Source organism: Rhinolophus hipposideros (genome assembly GCF_964194185.1).
Source record: "Rhinolophus hipposideros genome assembly, chromosome: 8".
In the NCBI taxonomy this organism is placed as follows: Eukaryota; Metazoa; Chordata; class Mammalia; order Chiroptera; family Rhinolophidae; genus Rhinolophus; species Rhinolophus hipposideros.
This window is the reverse complement of record NC_138054.1, coordinates 40,772,459-40,791,022: the sequence shown is the minus strand read 5'-3', so window position 1 is coordinate 40,791,022 and position 18,564 is coordinate 40,772,459. Positions and strand designations below refer to the sequence as shown.

General features: G+C 40.8%; 1 protein-coding gene across 6 annotated transcripts in view; it reads left to right on the top strand.

Annotated features, from left to right (window-relative positions):
• Positions 1 to 18,564, top strand: part of LOC308501229 (serine/threonine-protein kinase TNNI3K) — a 315,419-nt gene that overhangs the window by 266,700 nt on the left and 30,155 nt on the right. For 5 of the 6 annotated variants that reach the window (XR_013993853.1, XM_081057232.1, XM_081057231.1 and 2 more), the window contains 2 exons: positions 7,645 to 7,724; positions 11,013 to 11,540. The exons of the other annotated variant lie outside the window; for it this stretch is intronic. Coding sequence is in view for 4 of the 5 variants with exons in the window: in XM_081057232.1 (XP_080913358.1) it covers positions 7,645 to 7,724; positions 11,013 to 11,089 (157 nt within the window). In the remaining variant the exon portion in view is untranslated. Of the gene's footprint in view, positions 1 to 7,644; positions 7,725 to 11,012; positions 11,541 to 18,564 lie in introns of those variants that run through there. 6 annotated transcript variants of the gene reach the window in all.

The window sequence follows — 18,564 nt, the reverse complement described above, 5'->3', positions numbered from 1 at the left end:
AGTGGGCTTTATGACCATCGTGATACCAAGATCTCAGAGCTCTAACAAAGTAAATACTTTCATTTATTTGGATGATAGTGAGTACAAAAGGTGAAACAAAAGAAAGATTTCGCTATCCTTAAAGGATGGGCCTCAGTTTTAACAGTCAAAGCATGTATAGCCCATCCTACTGGATTGTGCAACTGACTCATTTATACCTGCTTAAAGCACAGGTAAACTGAGAAACGGTGGTGGTATTAGGTTAGTGTTGAGCATATTAATAATTTATGAGCCATCAAGGAATGATCACACATTTTCAGTTCTCGCTGCATTTTTTCCGTATTCATAATTCTTTCCCTAATTGCTTTTTACGTTAAAAAACGGAGGAGCTGAGACCTTGGATGTTTGCCTAATGGCTCAAACAGAACCATGACCCATTGCCAAGTCTTCCAGTCCTTTATAGCCTGGGGACATTTGCCACTGAAAGAAAGCTGATGGGTTTGATTTTCCTGAAAGAGATATTTTGTCGTGACCTCTGACCCCATTAAATACTTTGGCCGTTGCCCATTCACTGTAATGGGAGCAATAAATTTGTTTTAATTTAGGACATTATCAAGTAGGGAATATTGACAAAGACAAAATAATGTTTTGAAAGAGCTAGAATGAAATCATGAATAAATAAATATGTTCAACTTAGCTGATAAATTAACAAGTGCTTATTCATAAGAGTCTGACTGGACAATTTCAAAATTAAGCCAAAGGTGATTTGCATTTCTAATATTAGAGTCTCTTTAGGCCAGAGAAAAGGTGGGCTGCATAGAAAAACATTGCAAAGGATAGAAAGGCATTTATCCCTCTGACAGATTTGTTTTAAATACATCTATTTGTTTTCAGCTAAATGCCAAAAGGAACAGCCAGATGACTTGAGTAGCCTTTTGTATGGCAAAGCATTTATCTTCCTTGTGTAAACACCTTTATTAGGGATTTCAGTGGGCTATTTCTCCACCCTTCCTTTGCATTAGTCCCTTAGATTAGTGTCAAAGAACTGAAATCCTGGTGGGATGTAACGTGTATGTGAAAGAAATGACTCCTAACTTGTATATATTCCTCTTGAGGAAGGGGGGGTTGTTGCATATGGCATTGATCTTCACGCTAATATTCTTATGTAGGTAACCTCATTATGACAGATGACAAAAAGATCCAGTAAACCACAAAGCATATTTGCAAAGCTGTGAGGCCTTGGCTGATGTTGCCTCATGCAAAGTCCAAATGGCTAAATCTTCCAGGTTACAGGGAGCATGAGGGCATTTTCAGCTGCATAAAAACGAATTGGACCAACTTGAATGGAAGAAAATTTTGCCTGAAGTCTTGAATCACACTAGTTACCCAGTGGTTTTCTGTTCAACATTGTCAGGGCAGTGTTTAGGAAGATGAATCCATGCATGCAGCCTAGAAAGCCTTACTTACACAAGACCAGAGAGTTGACCGGGGTCATAACCATCTCATTTAGAAAGTTTAGTGTGTGTCTCATATTTTGGCATCACTGCACCGGGACATGCAAGCCATGGTTGGGCAGGGGAAAGTATAATTTTTTCAAAGATATAACAAAGTAAGACATGAGAAAACTGATTCTGCTTTCTCTATAATGATGAGGGATATTTCTCTATGAGAAAGTTGGTGTTCGTCTTTGTATACAAAGGGTCCAAAACTCATGACTAACTCAGTGAGCACCCCAAATGGTAACAGAGCAATGGTTTGACGTGCACTGCGATGAAATGCAGCATGTTTGAGAACAAAGAGCATGGACTGAAAGTTTGGAGACCTGTTGTTCTGCCTCTTACTAGCTCTATGAGTTCAAAGAGGTTATTCAAACTTTCTGAGCCTAACTCTCCAACTGCATAGAGTGAAGGTAAAATTATTGCCTTCCCAGACACCTCATTTTTACCTCATAAAGTAAAAATGCTTTCAGCTAATCAATAGAAAAGTATGTGCAAGCTATAAAGCCCTCTGCAAATCAAAGAAATTATTATTGTTATATCATTATGGTAGCACTTAATATTCTAGGTCTCTTTATTTTCATATGGTTGTTTTCATTTCACTCTGGCTTTCAAGCCATGTAGACTGTGTATATTCCCTGTAATTCACCAAATCAAAGTCCCCAGCTCTGCAAAAGCCACACTTGGAAGAATATGATAAAAAATGGTTCTGTTTGGACTGTATGCCCATCCGTTGCCTTCTCTGGAATGTAATTCAGTCAGAAGCAATTATGGCACTAGCACATATTCTGAGGACTCATGAAATCCCACAGCCAAAACTGTGATTCATTGCTCCACTCCCAAAGGCCTCTGGCAGGCTGTACTTCAGAAGCCACAATACTGGCTGCTTATAAGGCTCAATGGGACCATAAGGATTCCTTGTGGCACTGCCTGCTGTCACCCTCGGGAGAGATGGCACCACAATCCCTCAGATTCTCTTCAGACAGTAGTTTCCTTATTTCCTCTTGAGCCTTGCTTGGCAATGTACCTTTCTGGAAGTAATAGACAGCATAGTGTTTTAAGGATTTTTTCCCCTGCCCTTGAGGCATTGCAACATGAATATTCTACATTTATCTTATATAAAAACCTTTTTGAAGTAAGTCTTATTTTCCAGTACCAACCTTGCACAAACTGTCATTCAAATTCTTAATAATGGGTTTATGTGACAGTGATTTCTCCACACTTTCCTTTGCTTCATCTTAGATGGCAGTGTGGCTCTTCCTTTGAAATAGAGCACTACAGGAGATAGTTCCTTCAGGCAAAGCGCACAGTTCAGTGACTGTTTCAAAGGAAATGTAGATAGACAAAAAGCTATAAACATCACCTTGATTCGTAGAGGTAATGTGTGGCCGGGTATGCTGTAGCATGTATGTGGAAATCAGACATTCAGCCTTGGCCAAATGTCGGACACTTCAGATAAGGAAGATAAAAATCTTCTGCCTAAGTGAGAACTGTGACACTTCACTCTGCCTTTTCAACACAAAGTCTACACGGTTCATGAATACCTTCTAAAGACTCATAGAATGTAAGAAAGGGAGGGACTGAGGACATCATGTCATGTGACCTCCAGGTGGACACTTATATCCCACGATAGCACCCAGGGCCACCAGGTGCTCCAGCCCCAGCTGGAACATTCCCAGAGATGGGACAGTAAGTACCCCCTTCTAGAACAACTCAATCTATTTCTGGACAATTCTAACTTTAGGAAATGTGGTAATTTATTTTAACTATTCCCAATGTCTAAGACCCCACTTAACCCTGTGGGTAGTGTCACCACCTGAAGTTTGTGTCAGTTCTGCATATCAACCAGTGGCAATCCCATCTAACCGTTTGTTGTCTGGCACAGCTCTCCCCTTCTCACTTACAAAGCAATCGGGAGAAACTCTGTCCCGTATCTGCGAGAATCCAGATGTATCTTCTAGTCTATGGATTTCCCCTTTAAATTTATCCTCATCAAAAATAAACTAGCATGATTTTGTTTTTCTTACTGAACCCATGGTAACTTCTAGTAATCAGTCCTTATTTTAGTGTACAGAAAAATTCTGTTTAATTTTTTTGGTGGGGGAGGTGGGCAGGGGGGAGTTTTGCCTAAAATGTACATTAACCCACTGGTTTAGTTTGTAGATGCTGCCTTACTCCTGCTTTGAAGAATTAAAGCCGTAGTTTGGGTCCTTCTATATTCTATATTCTAGTATTGTTCCCATTCTTTGTAGATCTTCTGTAATCTTATGTATATATTGATTTACTTCTCACCGGATATTTTTCACTTCATGTGTTTGTCATGAGCTCCCTTATCTTTGCATTCATTTCAGCCAAAAGGGCCTCATAGTGGAGTTTTGAATGCCTTTCTTGTCTTTGGCCAGGGAGCATGACGTCCATTTACAGACCATGTGACTATTTGCAAACGTGGTAGTTTATGCTGACAAGTCATAGCCTGAATGGCATGCACACACACAAATACAAATTACATCTGTGGATTTGGGTGTGAACTGCCCTAATTCGCGGTCTGCTAGGTAGTCTATACCCATAAAGCATGGATGGAGAAGCAAGAAATATCTTTTTAATTTTGGTTCTGCTCTTCATTCTGGATAAAGTATTCATTCCCTAGAGCACCTTTATAAGAGACAAGGCTGATGATTGTGTTTATCTTTACATCTACACCACAGAGCTTATAAGAACTGTTTAGCTTAAAATGACTGAAACTTTTTAGCACTAAAATAAGATATATCAATATAATGGCTAGTATGCAAAAACTAACCTAAAGACTATCTCATTCTTTTTAAAAGAGAAAATTTAATTCCATTCTCTTAAAAAGTATACCTGGAAGTGCCCATATAATATCATATATTATTCATATATATGCCTCTGTAATATATATAGCACCCTTTTAGCATAAAGAAGGCTATCTAGTTGAATAGTAATATTGAAACACTGCAAAATTGAGTGCCTTCCTTACCTGCCATTAGTTCACATTTACTTTCATTGAATTCATGGGGCAGCTGCATCTCTGGAAATGCCTATTTTCACTGACCACAACTTCAGCAAACAGAGGTCCTGGTGTTTTCCTCAAACTCTGGGCTTCTGTGAAACTTCTGCTGAAGTCTGGATGCGCATGGGTTGAGGACAACTAGTTCCATTGATCAGGATCTGGTTTCTTTTGCTTTGCTTGACTTGGGCATACTTAGCTTCCATCTGTCTGTCATCGTAGAACAACGTCCAGAGTCAGCCTACATGGCATCCCTTGGGCAGGAAAGTTAAGTCCCCTGACATGAATTGCATTCAGCAACTGAATAAATAAGACAGCTTGGAGATGGGCTTTTATTCATGGGAAACCAGATAGCCTTTTTGATGATAAAATATTTATTCTCTATTATCTTGTTGTTGCCAAGACTACTGTGTATAGCCCATTTCTTAAAAGGAGCTAGAGTGCTAAAGAGGTTACAGTTATCAGTAGGGTATATTTTATTCTGAAAAATACCTTGAATGGCATTCTATTGCCCAGAACTGAGTGTGGTTTGCCATTTAATGTTGATTGAGATCACAGCACGTCCCACTTTAAGTCAATATTTTTTCTTCTTCCATTTAATCATGAGTTTCTCCTGATAAACAACATCTTTATAGCTTAAAAAAGTGAGGCCAAACATGTGGCCATTTTTAAGGCAGCTAAGTGAATTAATCATTGTAAATGGATGTGGATGTTTTAAAAAAATCTAACTTTTCCAACCAAACATTTTCTAATAACCTGGCAGGGGATTCCTAGGGCAGCCTGTGGGGACAGAGCCAGGAGTGCAGTTTCCAGGCTCTCGGCCTCACATAGAAAGGTGCTGGCTCAGGTAGTAAATAGCCATCAACTGTGATCAGATGGCCATCAGCTGTGGCTAGTTGGCCGTCAGCTGTAACCAGTGAGCCATTGGCCACTTAATATAACCGCCGTGGCTCCGCTAGCAGAAAATGGGGGCTAGCAAGAAGGTGGGGGCTGAGCTAGCAAGCGCAGATTGCAGTGAGCAAGTGAGGTTGGTTGGCAGAGAAGCGGATGGCGGGTTGCGGATCGTGTGTCTCCTGCTTCCTGTGTCTCCAACCCAGCTGCCAGCGAGAATATAGAAGTATGACTCCCCTATCTATGGTTCCGTGGGTGTTCTTTTTTGGCCTCACCAAGTCCTGCGTTCTTATGTGGGGAGTGGGACCAGAATCCCTGCATGCCACCCTGCATGGCACAGCCCCTTAAGGATGCTAATATATGGATGAGACAGAGGGATACCAGGGAGACGATAGGTATACAATTAACTGACCAATGTGATTAGATAGTAGGGTGAACATTTTGATAACTCCAGGTTTTGAGTCTGAATAGGTAGAAAAGAAACAACACCATTAACCAAAATGGTAAAAGAGTAGGAGGAGTTTGCTGAAGGGAAGGATTAATAAAGGCCAGGAATCAGGAAGAAAACCCTATTTGAATAGTGGATATAAGCACAGGCCGGGGAATCTAAATGACTTGGGTTTGAATCCTAGATGAGCCATTTACCAAACCTGTGTAACAAGTTACTTAATTGCTCCAGTTAAGTGACACAAATGATTTGGTAATAATGATAAGATAGTGATAAAGATTAAAGGAGATGAGATATGTAAATGTTCATACATAGAAATCATACAATAAATACCATTATCACTATCTCTTATAATTACCACCATAATAACAATATAACAATAACAATACCCTTTGGGATGTGTTTTATTTATATTGATTATTACTAAGATAATAATGGTTATGAGTTTCTCTTAAGTAAGGCTTCCAAGTATATTAACCCAGATTTTAGATTCAATATTCCTTGTTATATTTAATCATCAAAACAAACTCAAAATGATTTATGTACTTTTCCCATTTTACAGATAAATAAACCAAGGCTCAGAAAAGTGACATGCCCAAGGTTACACAGCTAAGAATTGTAGCCTACCTGGAAGCTCCAGGACTCACACCTAGACCTGACTTACTCCAAAGACAGTAGTCCCCTTTTATTCATAGAAGATACATTTTAAGACCCCCAGTGGATGCCTGAAATCGCAGATAGAACCAAACCCTATATATACTGTGATTTTTCCTATGAATGCATACTTAGGATAAAGTTTAAACTATTGTTGTGCTTTGGAGATTTTAAGTAGAATGAGGTGTGGAGACAGTCCCAGAGAGCAGTTTCCAGGCTCTCGGCCTCACATGGAAAGGTGCTGGCTCAGGTAGCAGATGGCCATCAGCTGTAACCAGTTGGCCGTCAGCTATAACCAGTTAGCCATTGGCCACTGACATAACTACCGTGGCTGAGATAGCAAGTGCGGATTGCAGTTAGCAAGGGGTGGTTGGTTTGTTGGCAGAGAAGCGGATGTCGGATGCAGCTAGCAAGTGGGGTTAGCAAGCGTGATTGGTGGATTGTGGATCGTGTGGATCCTGCTTCCTGTGTCTCACTCGGCCGCCAGCGAGACTGGGGTGCAGGAAGACCCCCTGTTGGGGTACTGGTGGATGTATGCTTTTGTGTCTCAACCAGCTGCCAGCGAGACTATAGTGCTATAACTCCCCTATCCATGGCTGTGTTGGCGCTCCTTTTTGGCCTCACCATATCCTGTGTTCTTGTGTGGGTAGCGGGAGCTCAGTCCCTGCATGACAGGAGAATTACTTGAACACAAGTAATATTGTGTTCAGATATTGTGATAGTCTGTTTGATAACCAAGACACTACTAAGAGGCTAAAGAGCAGGTAGCACACAAAGTGTGGACACGCTGGACAAAGGGATGGTTCACGTCCTGGGCAGGATGGAGTGCGACGAAGTGAGATGGATCTCACTATTCAGAACGAAACGCCATTTAAAACTCATGAATTATTTATTTCTGGAAATTTTCATTTAATATTTTCATACTTCAGTTGCGTGTGGGTAGCTGAAACCATGAAAAGCAAAACCATGGATACGGAGGGAATACTGTAATTCTGACCTCTTCGCCCACTAGTCACTTATAAGATCAAAACACCTTTGTATCACTGTGCCAGTTCTCTGGGCTCCATGCTGAACGAATAATCTGTTCTATAAAAGTGGTATTAGCCAACCACCATAATGGTTCTCACCGTGTGTCTCCTGGGATTTTCTAGTGCTGGACAATGTTCCTCTCAAGGTCTGTCTTTAGAAGAGATGAAGAGAAGCCTTCAGTTCTCCCCCATTGACAAATACGGTAAGTGTACTCATTCTTCAGACTGATTAAGGAAATTGCCCCAGGAAGGTGACACCTATTTGATAATGAAGGAGGAAAAAAAATCCTATTTTGGAATAACTAGAAATGAAGGATACTTTTAAAATATTACAGAAGTGCAAACTTTGATCTTGTAAATTATATAATTCTACATTTACCTTTGGATTAATTATGTATGAGTATGTGTGTGCATAAGTGTGTAAGTGTATGTGCAAGTATGAAAAAAGAAAATGGGAGCATGTTTGCACATGGAATGAAGGACAGCTCTTCTTGTGACAATAACTCCTGCATCTTGTCACATTTCACACACTTTGGCGTCACCTTATTGAGTCCACTGCCTCTAAGCCCCACCCCACAGGTATGGAGGGAAGGAGGAGAAAAATGAGAGATGAACTTCCACAACTACATCATATGCTGGGGGAAAGCTTGCCCTTTAGCAAGTACCCAAGGGTAAAATGTAAACCCAACCATTTCCTCAAAAAGCTGGAGAGGAAGTAAGGGAAGCACTGATGGGATCCATTTTGCACAGGACTACTTTAAAAAGACTTAATAAAAGCTCTTTAAAATAGTTCACACAGTTTTATGCAGTCCCCTGAAGCCAGAGCATAGGCAATCGCCCTTATCATTAGCTACCATATTAATGTACTAGGCCTGTGATGTCCTTTTCCCATCCTCTAAGCCTGAGAGGCTCTATATTTAATTGGAATTTTAGCACAATGGCCTCATTTATTCATGGGAACTCTTTCTTTGACAATATGGAGGACTGAAAAAAAAAATGTATGTCAGTTAAAGAGATCAGATTTATTACAAGAACTGTGTTTGGGGAAGAATAAATTGGGTGATGTATTCCTAGTTCTCAGATTTAAATGGCAATAAAACCTGGAGACCCTCAGCTTTTGGGATCTTCACCAGTGCACCTCATCTTCAGAGTATCAGCAGAGGAAGCTTTTAAGAAAGAAAGAAAAAAAAAATTGTTCTGGATAGATACAGACAAACTACTTGGAAACATTAAAGAAAGGACTTTGTACTTCTGACTCCCAATATGTGCCTAGAATGCAGCCGAGTTCTTTTTATCTTCTGCTGTACAACATAATTGGCCAGTCCAGTAACAGGGGGAAATGTGCTCTAAGTGTCACACCATCACATTTTTTTATAGATATAGTATCATTTTCTCAAACCTTTACAGATGTGACTACACAACCACAAAATATAGGGCACCCTTTGAAACGCGTGCTTCCACCAGAAATCTTTCCTTTCGTGTTGGAGTTTCAAGATGAAGTGTTTCTGTAACTTAACTATCTGCTTCTTAAAGGAATAGGGCTTTGAGCAGAATTCCTCAAAATGGAGAAGAAAGACAAAGTGATGCAATAGTACAAAAGTTGGGTTTTTCTATGCGTATCTGTACCAAGGGTAGAAGAAAACATTAGGGTGTTTGGATGGAGTGAGAGACCCAATAGACAAAGGAAATATATTTAATATCTCCCACTAGGCACATCACATAGTACAAGTAAGAACCTTTTAATTGCCCTCCATTTGCATTTCAAAAACCAATTGTGGTATAAGCAACTTTATGAACTGTTTCTTCTTCCCCTCACATCCCAAAGAGCAGGGCTAGAGAACCAAGATGAAATTAAGTACCTAGCTATTTTCTCTGTACTTGAGACCTTTCACCCTAACGTAACAAAACATGCAGACATGTTTTGTTCCGTCTTTGCCTAAAGCCTATGGTCAGATTGCACTGAGGTCCCTCTTCAGCTGAGTGGCTATCCATGTACAACATGTCTGTCCTTCAACTCTGGCAATGATGGCATCAGTAATAAATGTCAGCACCCATGCCCTGCTGATTTTGCTACACCTCCCCAAAGGAGAGCCTGCTCACACTGGAGGGATGTGCTCTCACAATCAGATTCCCATTGGAGTCCTGTGGGGAGAGAAGCATGGAGCATCATAAGCCAGTAAAACCACATGTGGTACATTAGAAGGTTGTTGATTATAGTAATAAAGGGATTACAACCTTATCAAAGCATCTATCTATGCCTGGAATGAAGTCGCAGTTTTAGGCTGGATCAAAGGAAATACTTTTGCCCTAGGATGTAGATTTTGCTTGAGTCCACCCAGAATGAGGATTCAGTGATGTATACCCTGCTTTCCCTCATCTCAGCTGCCCCCACTGGCTCAGATCTGACCACTGACCAGGGCCAGCCCCACTACAGGTGAGCAAGAGAGGAGGGTCAGCAACAACACCGGCAGCAGCGCCATTTCCTCTCAGGAGAGTTTATGTGCTGCGTAAGAGATTCTGACAGAGACTTTTCTTATGAAAATAAATATGCCTATCCAACTGCATATTGCTAGATGTCTTGTTGAAGACATAGATGGCTGAAACGGTTTTGAAAACTCAGCTATCAAAGGTGAGCAAAGTGCAGCAATAGCTATTGACAAATGTGCCCATTTACACAGAAGCAACGAATGGCTTCCTTCCTCAGAGTGGAAAGGTGACTGGCTCCCTGCACGTGTCCTCTTCTCCAGGACAGTGGCCTGATCCTGAGCCACTAGAGCCATTCTCTGCACACACCCAGGGCGATAGCTTCCATGAGCATCAAATGCCATTGACATTTAGACCTGAGCGTTGATATACACTTAACAGCTGAGCTCTTGGGGAGGAAAAAACAACCAGGACAACCTGCTGTAAACAGTGGCTCTTCTCTTTTTCTCTACTGCTATCTCTACCTTCCTTCTTTTAGCCATCACTTGTTTGGCACTCACTATGTGCCAGACACTGTACTAATTATCTTAAGTGTGTTACCAACCTTATAAGTAAGTGGTACTATTTTTTCCCGTTTACAGATGAAGACACTGAGGCTTAAAAAGGTTAAGGTGACAAAAGTCACAGGACCAGGAAGTAGTGAAGCCAGGGTTTAAACCCAGATTTGCCTGACATAAAAGCTCATGTTTCTAGCCATCATGATATTCCATCTTCCTAAACTGTACACTTCTTTCCTCCAAACTCAAAATGTCACCTGACCAGCATGAGTCTAAATCAGGCATCCATCATTTATTTTTCTCTGGTCTCAGCTCTCTCTGTTTTCATTTGAAATTTTGCTTTTATTTTTACAACTGTTTGCCAGCAACTGCTGTCCAGACCCTGTGTTCACATGAGCCAGGAGAAGCTGCTTGGCAGCTGTGCATTGCACTGTGTGAGGCTGGTAAAGAAAAAGGGGGAGATGGACAGAAAGGCCAATAAGTAACAGCTGGACTTCTTTTCTCATGCAGGCTACGTGTCTGATCCCATGAGCCCAATGCATTTTCATTCTTGCCGGAATAGTGGCAGTTTTGAGGACAGCAGCTGACAGCATTCAGCGGAGACCTAAGGAGAGTTTTCCCTCAGACTGACAACAACAAGTCCAACCATGGCAGACTTGCTTCCAATTATAATATTTTACCCTCTAGGGTCTCCTTAAATGTGTGTGTTTGCATTGGTCCTATTTAATTCCCTACCACAAGTTGGGCTTTGGGTTTGTGGCTAAGGAATGACATGTAAAAGAACCAAGACAAAATGTATTTGAAGAATTGTTTTTAATTGTGTAAATGAAAAAAAAAGCAAATTTGTATTCTTACGTGGAGATGTGGTCTAAGTCCATGGCCGGCACTTAACAGTTATTTTGTTTCCCTAGACTGAATTATGTAGACCTGTGTTCGAGAAGCCTGGGTTTGATTTCTTAGAATATTGTTCATTTTCTTACCTCCTTATGTTACTTCTATTGTCCAGTGCTGTGATTAAAGATTCTTTGGTGGCATACAAAATTGATTCAGAAGTGTGTTTCATTCCAACAACACTGCTACTGAGTATACCTTCTTTCAGACATACAGATAGAAAGAAGTCAGATCAAGAAGCATGCAAAAATTTAGCACTTAATTAGCCTCCTTTCTACATCATACCAAGTACTCTGTGCCCTGCTTGGGCAACCTGTTGCTGTCAGCACTAAGGTGTCGTCAGTGCTGTTGGTACCGTTATGACACTGGCCCACAAATGCAAACCCGCCATTCATACCAGAGTCTGGCACAGTGCCCTGGGAAGATACCTGAGGTACCTGCTGCCTTCAGAAAATGCTAAATCTTCTCTCCGTGCTCATTCCAACCAAACAAAATCGTTTTGCTATTAAAATACAGACTTGGGAAAAACCAAGCAGGAAATCATAAAAATTCAGCGTGATAATTACAGCTTTTAATCTGAGTAAGAGACATGAAATTAGTAAAAGAAGCTTGGGTATTCTCTAAATCAGGCTTTCTACATCTCGGCACTATTGACATTTTGGAGGGGGTAATTCATTGTGGGGGTTGTCCTGTGCACTGTGGGAGGTTTGACAGTGTCCTGGCCTCTATCCCCCAGGTGCTAGTAACAGTTTCCCTAAGTCCCACATCTTCGGAAGTTTCTAAATAAGCCCTGGGGGACAAAATTGCCCTGGCTGAGAATCACTGCTCTAAATCCTGAGAGGACAACTAGGGTCCTGGAGAGCAATGGGAGGAATATAGACTCTGATGGGCTGCATTTAGGCAAATCTTTCTCCTCCTGAGTAATGTGGACTCACGTACAAATGGAACTGAATAAGGTGCTGATTGCGCCTTAGATGTCTGCAGCAAGCTCTCGCATCTCTCCCACTCCCCCTACCCATTAGAAAATATGTTTCTTATGAGCAATTTCTATCAGAGCAGTAACCCACCTCTAAAATCTCTTTGAGCCTTTTCATATGGCCAGTGTTTGCAAAGTTGAAAGTCTTCACATGCTCTGAATAGCTTGGGGATAGCCCAGTGTGAGTCCGGAGGTAGAAGTTAAAGCCATGATACTTCTAGGTGGACATATCCTTTTTTTTTTTTTTCTTATTTCCCCACCTAATTATTCTAGAGTCACAGCTACTTTATCCCCCCAAGCAAGTTGCCAAGGGGCTTTATAATGAGCAGGACCAAGGAGGCCGAAGTGGCTCCTTGGCATAAAGCCTTCTGGCAAAGCAGAAAAGGAGAAAAGAATGGGCTGGTTAAAGAGCACCTGTCTCCACAGCTCTCCTTCTATTCCTCAGCTCTGCTTTATGGAACGAGCCGGCACCTAGCCTGGGATATTTTGGGGCTTATGCCTTTCATGAGCTGAGTTCAAAGGAATACCTTAGAAAGTTAAAGAATGTACACACACACACAAACACACACACATATGAGGCCTGACAATTAAGTTCATGAGCTCATTGCAACAATGTTGCTAACCTTTTTTTGATATCAGAGGGATTATTCATTATGAATTTGTACCAACTGGACAAACACTTAACCAAGTTTACTATTTGCAAGTGCTGAAAAGGCTGCATGAAAAAGATAACCTGAACTTTTCGCCAACAATCCATGGCTCTTGCATCACGACAATTCACCAGCTCACACGGCACTGTCTGTGAGGGAGTTTTTAGCCAGTAAACAAATAACTATATTGTAACACCCTCCCTACTCACCTGATCTGACCCCCAGTGACTTCTTTCTTTACCTGAGATAAAAGAAATGTTGAAAGGAAGACATTTGGATGACATTCAGGACATCAAGTGTAATACAACAACAGCTCTGATGGCCATTCCAGAAAAAGAGTTCCAAAATTGCTTTGAAGGGTGGACTAGGTGCTGGCTATCAGTGCATAACTTCCCAAGGGGTGTACTTCAAAGATGACCATAGTTATAATCAGCAAGGAGGTGTGTAGCACTGTCTTGGATGAGTTCGTGAACTTAATTGTCTGACCGTGTGTGTTGTGTGTGTGTGTGTGTGTGTACACACACACACAGTAGATGGAATGTCGAATGTGTGTATAACCAGAACAGTGCTGGGGTAAACCAGGTGTCCGCCCAGATTCCCACTGAATGAAGGTCATATTCAGAGGAAGGACTTCTGGCTTCTGAAATCCCCCTCTTTTAGAGCAAATTTGTCAAGCTCCCTTTTATTGTTTTCTTTAAGTAGGCCCCTCCTCTCTCCACACTGTATTTCCTTATGTTGCTACTTCCCTCTGGCTCTTGTCTTGTCAGGTGTTGGCAAATAATGAGACTAGTGTGTCTTCATTCCTGAGAAGGGAAACCTTTTCACAGATGCCAACCCATAGCTCATAAACCCTTTTCATTATGACACCTTTAATGGTGCCCAGGGATCATCGTAGAGCTTGTCTTGAGACCAAGGGGTTGTGTGTGTGTGTGTGTGTGTGTGTGTGTATTTCTCCTTGCTGAAAATGTGTCACTAATTGCTTTCTTATTCTGCTGGTAACAAAGAACTTCTATGGTCATATTTTTGCATGCTTAGCACATTACATTTTTTTTCCATGTGATGCAGCCCTGAGCTCACTAGAAGATGTTCAATTAGCTATAATTGTAAGCCAAATTATAGCAGCACCAGGAGAGAGTTATTCCAACAGAGTGATTATTTGGGTTAAATTATTTCCAAAGCTGACATTTCCCTGGGAAAGACAGAAAAAAAGATACTAGTGGTAGGAGAAAAGGCTAGTACTAGATAATCCACCTGAAATGAAAGACCTGATTTCTTTCTCTCTTTCTTGTTCTCTGTCATTCTTACCTTAATTTTCTCCCTCCCTTACTTCCTCTTTTCCTTCCTTCATTTTGTCCTTCCTTCCTTCCTTCCTTCCTTCCTTCCTTCCTTCCTTCCTTCCTTCCTTCCTTCCTTCCTTCCTTCCCTCATCTTTCTCTCCTTTGGACAATAAGCATTGACTTCTGAGTCACTCAGACTCAAAGTTGAGTGACTGTTTTTTTTTACAGTAGTTGTGTGACCTTGGGCAAGTCACTTCACCTATCTGAGCTCCAGCTTCTTTTCTGTAAGATAGTGATAATAAAATTTATCTTATAGAGTTGCTGTAAGGATTGCAAATAATATAAAGTGCTTTCTCTAGTTCCTGGAACACCATAGCAGATACCGTTGCAAATGTTGTAGTTGTTCATTGTTACTATTTACACCATGCAGTCAAAAACCCTACTACAAAAGGAGAGCATGAGAAGGGTGAATTTTTTTTCTCTCGTGGAAATAACCATCAACGTGCCTAAAAACCCTACTTTTGCAAATAACCAGCTGCTAAGCTTTTACTTCTGATGCAGTTTGAGCCAAGGTGTCCAGCAGCCTTAGGTAGCAATGTCTTATTAACACCTGATATAAAATCAGAAGAGAAATCAAATCATTTAGATCAAATACAAGAACCAAAAACGATTCTCCAAACAAGGGTGATGCTAAGTAATAATAGAAAGAAAACACATTTATTGAGCACCTACTATGTGTCAGGAACTGTTTTAGATGATTTGAAGTGAATTATTTCACTTAAGTCTCTGAATAGCTCTGGAAACGGAGAGTTTTTTTCTTTATTTTCCAAATGAGTAAAGCTAGTGTAAAATGGAGCCAGTTTTCAAAACTGGGTTGGTCTTGCGTTAATGTCTATGATTTGTTCACTATACAGTAATGCCTTCGTTATGATGGAGGAAAAGGAATAAAAATAGCCAATGTTCACAATCCAGAGTTGTGAGGAAACCAAATAAATCTGCAGTCTGCAGTTTTGAAGAAAATTTGGGTAGTACCCCAGGAGAAGTTTTAGGGATCAGAAAAACAAACCTTTCCTGATTGCAATGGCTCATTATCGCCAAGTAAAACCAAGAAAATAATCACCATCACTTCTTCTGTTTTAATTATGGAAAAGAAGGGGCTGCAATAATCTCAAGACTCAAAAAACATACATTGTTATTTTCCAGGCAGAAAGAACCAGAAATGATTGACAGAAGCAAGACTCTCACCATGATAAGCAGAAACAAAAAAGTTAGGAGGGCAAAGCACAGCAATTAGGGAAGCCAAGGAGTTCCACATTTCCTCTCCTCATTAGCGCACTGGGTAAGGAAATAAGGAGAGAGGGCGTAGCCATTACCGGGAGGATTTGAATACCTTATTCCTGCTCAGTTTTGTGTTGCTTGCAGTTACTCAGGCATACAGACTGAAGAGCTTCCCTTGAGCAATTCCCTTCCGTGTTTCAAGAGACACAAGGGCAAAGATGAGCCATTTGACATTTACAATTCCTTCACTGGGTATCAGCTGAAGGCTCAGCTGCTGGCCTAACAGACTGTGGTCCAAGACTGTCAGCTCAATTAGTACCATATGCAAAACATGATGGAGAAGCAAAGTTCCTCTCCCTCCTTGGACAAACTACCTTTTACGAGGCTAACTAGAAATAAAAAGAGCAGGGGTTGTACATTTCTCCTCAGGCCAGAAATCCAAGGCAGCACAGCAGCCCACCCAGTGGCAGGGTGCTAATTAAATTAGGCTTCTTGAATTAATACACTACCACTTGTGCCAGACCCTGCTGATGAGGACACGGCTCCAAAGCACTCTCAATATAGCTTTATGTATAATTAGTGAGATAAAAAGAATGTTATCTCAAGTATCTGTCTTTTAAGCAATGGGCTCGTGTGCCGAAGAAAGGTATCTTCAACCATCTTTAAAGAAGTTCTTGAAGCTCACTAATTCTACTAACCTCCATCTCTTCTTCTATCCCAACTAATCAGAAAAGAGTAAGATTCCAGCAAGACCATAAAACACATTAAGAATAATTTGAATGTTGGTCTGCCCTTCAGTTTTCACTCATAATAATTCATGGTCTGCTTAACACCACTTCGAAAATTAATCCACAGTGACGAATATCAAGTTCTTCTTTCGGGTTTTGTTTGTTTGTTTGTTGGTTTGTTTGTTTCCTTTCCCAAAACTCAAATTAGCCTAAGGAAAAAGAACTGATGTCCTGGGACCACACTTTGAGAAGCACTGGCCTAGTGTATAGGGGTACAAACATTCGAGTCCAGCTTGGGGGAGGTTTGGTTCTCCCCCTGTCTGTGACACCTTCCAATGGCATGTTAGTCTCTCTGTTCTTCAGCTCCCCCTCCATAAAGTGGAGATAATGATTCTTACTTCATAGTGAGGATTAAATAATGCATGAAAATCACATATCATAGTGCCAGGCATGTGGTAAATGTTCCATAACAATCAGCCATGCTTGATATAACATGACTGAGAGGAGAATCAACCATACACCAAGGGCTAATCATTTATTTCCCAGATGCTAATGAAAAGATTGTGACTCGAGAAAATGTGTTTGTAAGACAAGTAAGTCCTAAATTAAAATCCTGCAGTAGAGGATATATATATATATATATATATATATATATATATATATATACACCCACACACACACACCAGGGGTACCAAAAAAAATGTACACGAGTGGATACTTTGGTCAACGTTGCTCAAGCAGTAGTTCCCAGTAATCAGAAGTGTCTAGACACTGATGGCAACCACTTGGTACCTCTGTAATTGCAGAAGTCAAACGGGACTTGCATTCACCTTTTGTTATTGGTATATATTGAGTATTACAATTTTAATACAGTTCTTTTCCTTTCTTAAAATGTGTATACACTTTTTTGGCACTTTTTTTACACACATGCACACGAGAAACACAACAAGCATAACATGGATAAAATTATAACGAGATTGGCAATGCAGTTAAATTAAACATAAATAGTTAATTACTAGTAGACACCTCTTAGGCATCACCTGAGATCTTGGCCTCACCTACAAGTATACTATTGGCGATCTAATCACCCACCATTACCATAACCAACTTCCTATGGGTACAATTTGACTCCACTTTACTTCCTGTCAGCACCGTCCCCTATTGCCCCGAACCTCCCATATCACTGCCTTAGAGCTCAGCTCCCCTGTTGCCTTGAGGAGAGATGCCCTAGGTTCTCTAGCCCCTTGCAGCTCAACCTGGCAGTTAACGTGGGGACCTGTGGAGTAAACCTTTAACCAACGGGAGACCAGAGCCAAGAGGAAAAATCCTCTTCCTTCTCCACCACAACCCCAACTGCCCAGAGGCACAGTTGGAGCTTCAGAAGACAATTTGTGAGACTGAATGAAGACCAGTGCCTTTGATACCAAACAGCACCCAGCTCAATACCACTGTAGGGTTGGTTCTCCCTCTTTTCTTTCCTGACCCCCACTTTCCTCATTCCTGCTTCTTTCTCACTAAACATGTAGTAGCACATGAGTTTTTGCTCAGGCACTGCTTTCTGGTGAGACCAAACTAGGACAGACAGGATGCAAATGATTGAATTGAGTTCCTCCTTGGCAAAAAGTGGTTTGGGGAATGAAGGAATAAGTGGTTGAAAAATTATATGAGATTCAGTATGAATGAACAAATGAAGGAGTTTCAGTAACTTGCTAGGCTAAGATCATAATTTAGCCTTGTTTCTTTCAGCCCCTTTTGAGTCTTTGTTGTTAAAAGATAAACTGGGGCATATTAACAATGTTAAGAGTTTATCTGAGTACAAAATCTAGTCTAATCAGGCAGCACCAAAGAAGTGATTAGGAGCACTCTGTTGACCGGAAATAGGGGTAAGGTTTTTACAGAGAAAACACAAAAAGAAAGCAAATGAATCATTTGATTGGCTGTAGCTTAAGGAGTTGCCTTATTTGGAGACCACTAATTAAACTATTTGTGACTGGTTGAACTTAGGATTTAATTTTTTCTTTTCTTTTTTTTTTTTTCCCCATGGATGCTGTACATGCCCTGCTGAAAGGTTTTAATTTCTTAACCTCCAGCATTGACAGGCTCAAATTTTGGGTTGCTTCTCTAAACTGATGAGGTATTAGAACTACCTTAGTCTAATGGCCTCCTTGTTTAATTAATTTAATGTTGTTTTCATTCTGTTTCACAGTCTGTTGTGTGTGGGCTGTAGTACTCAGTACTATTAAGCTTGATCATGCCCTTTGT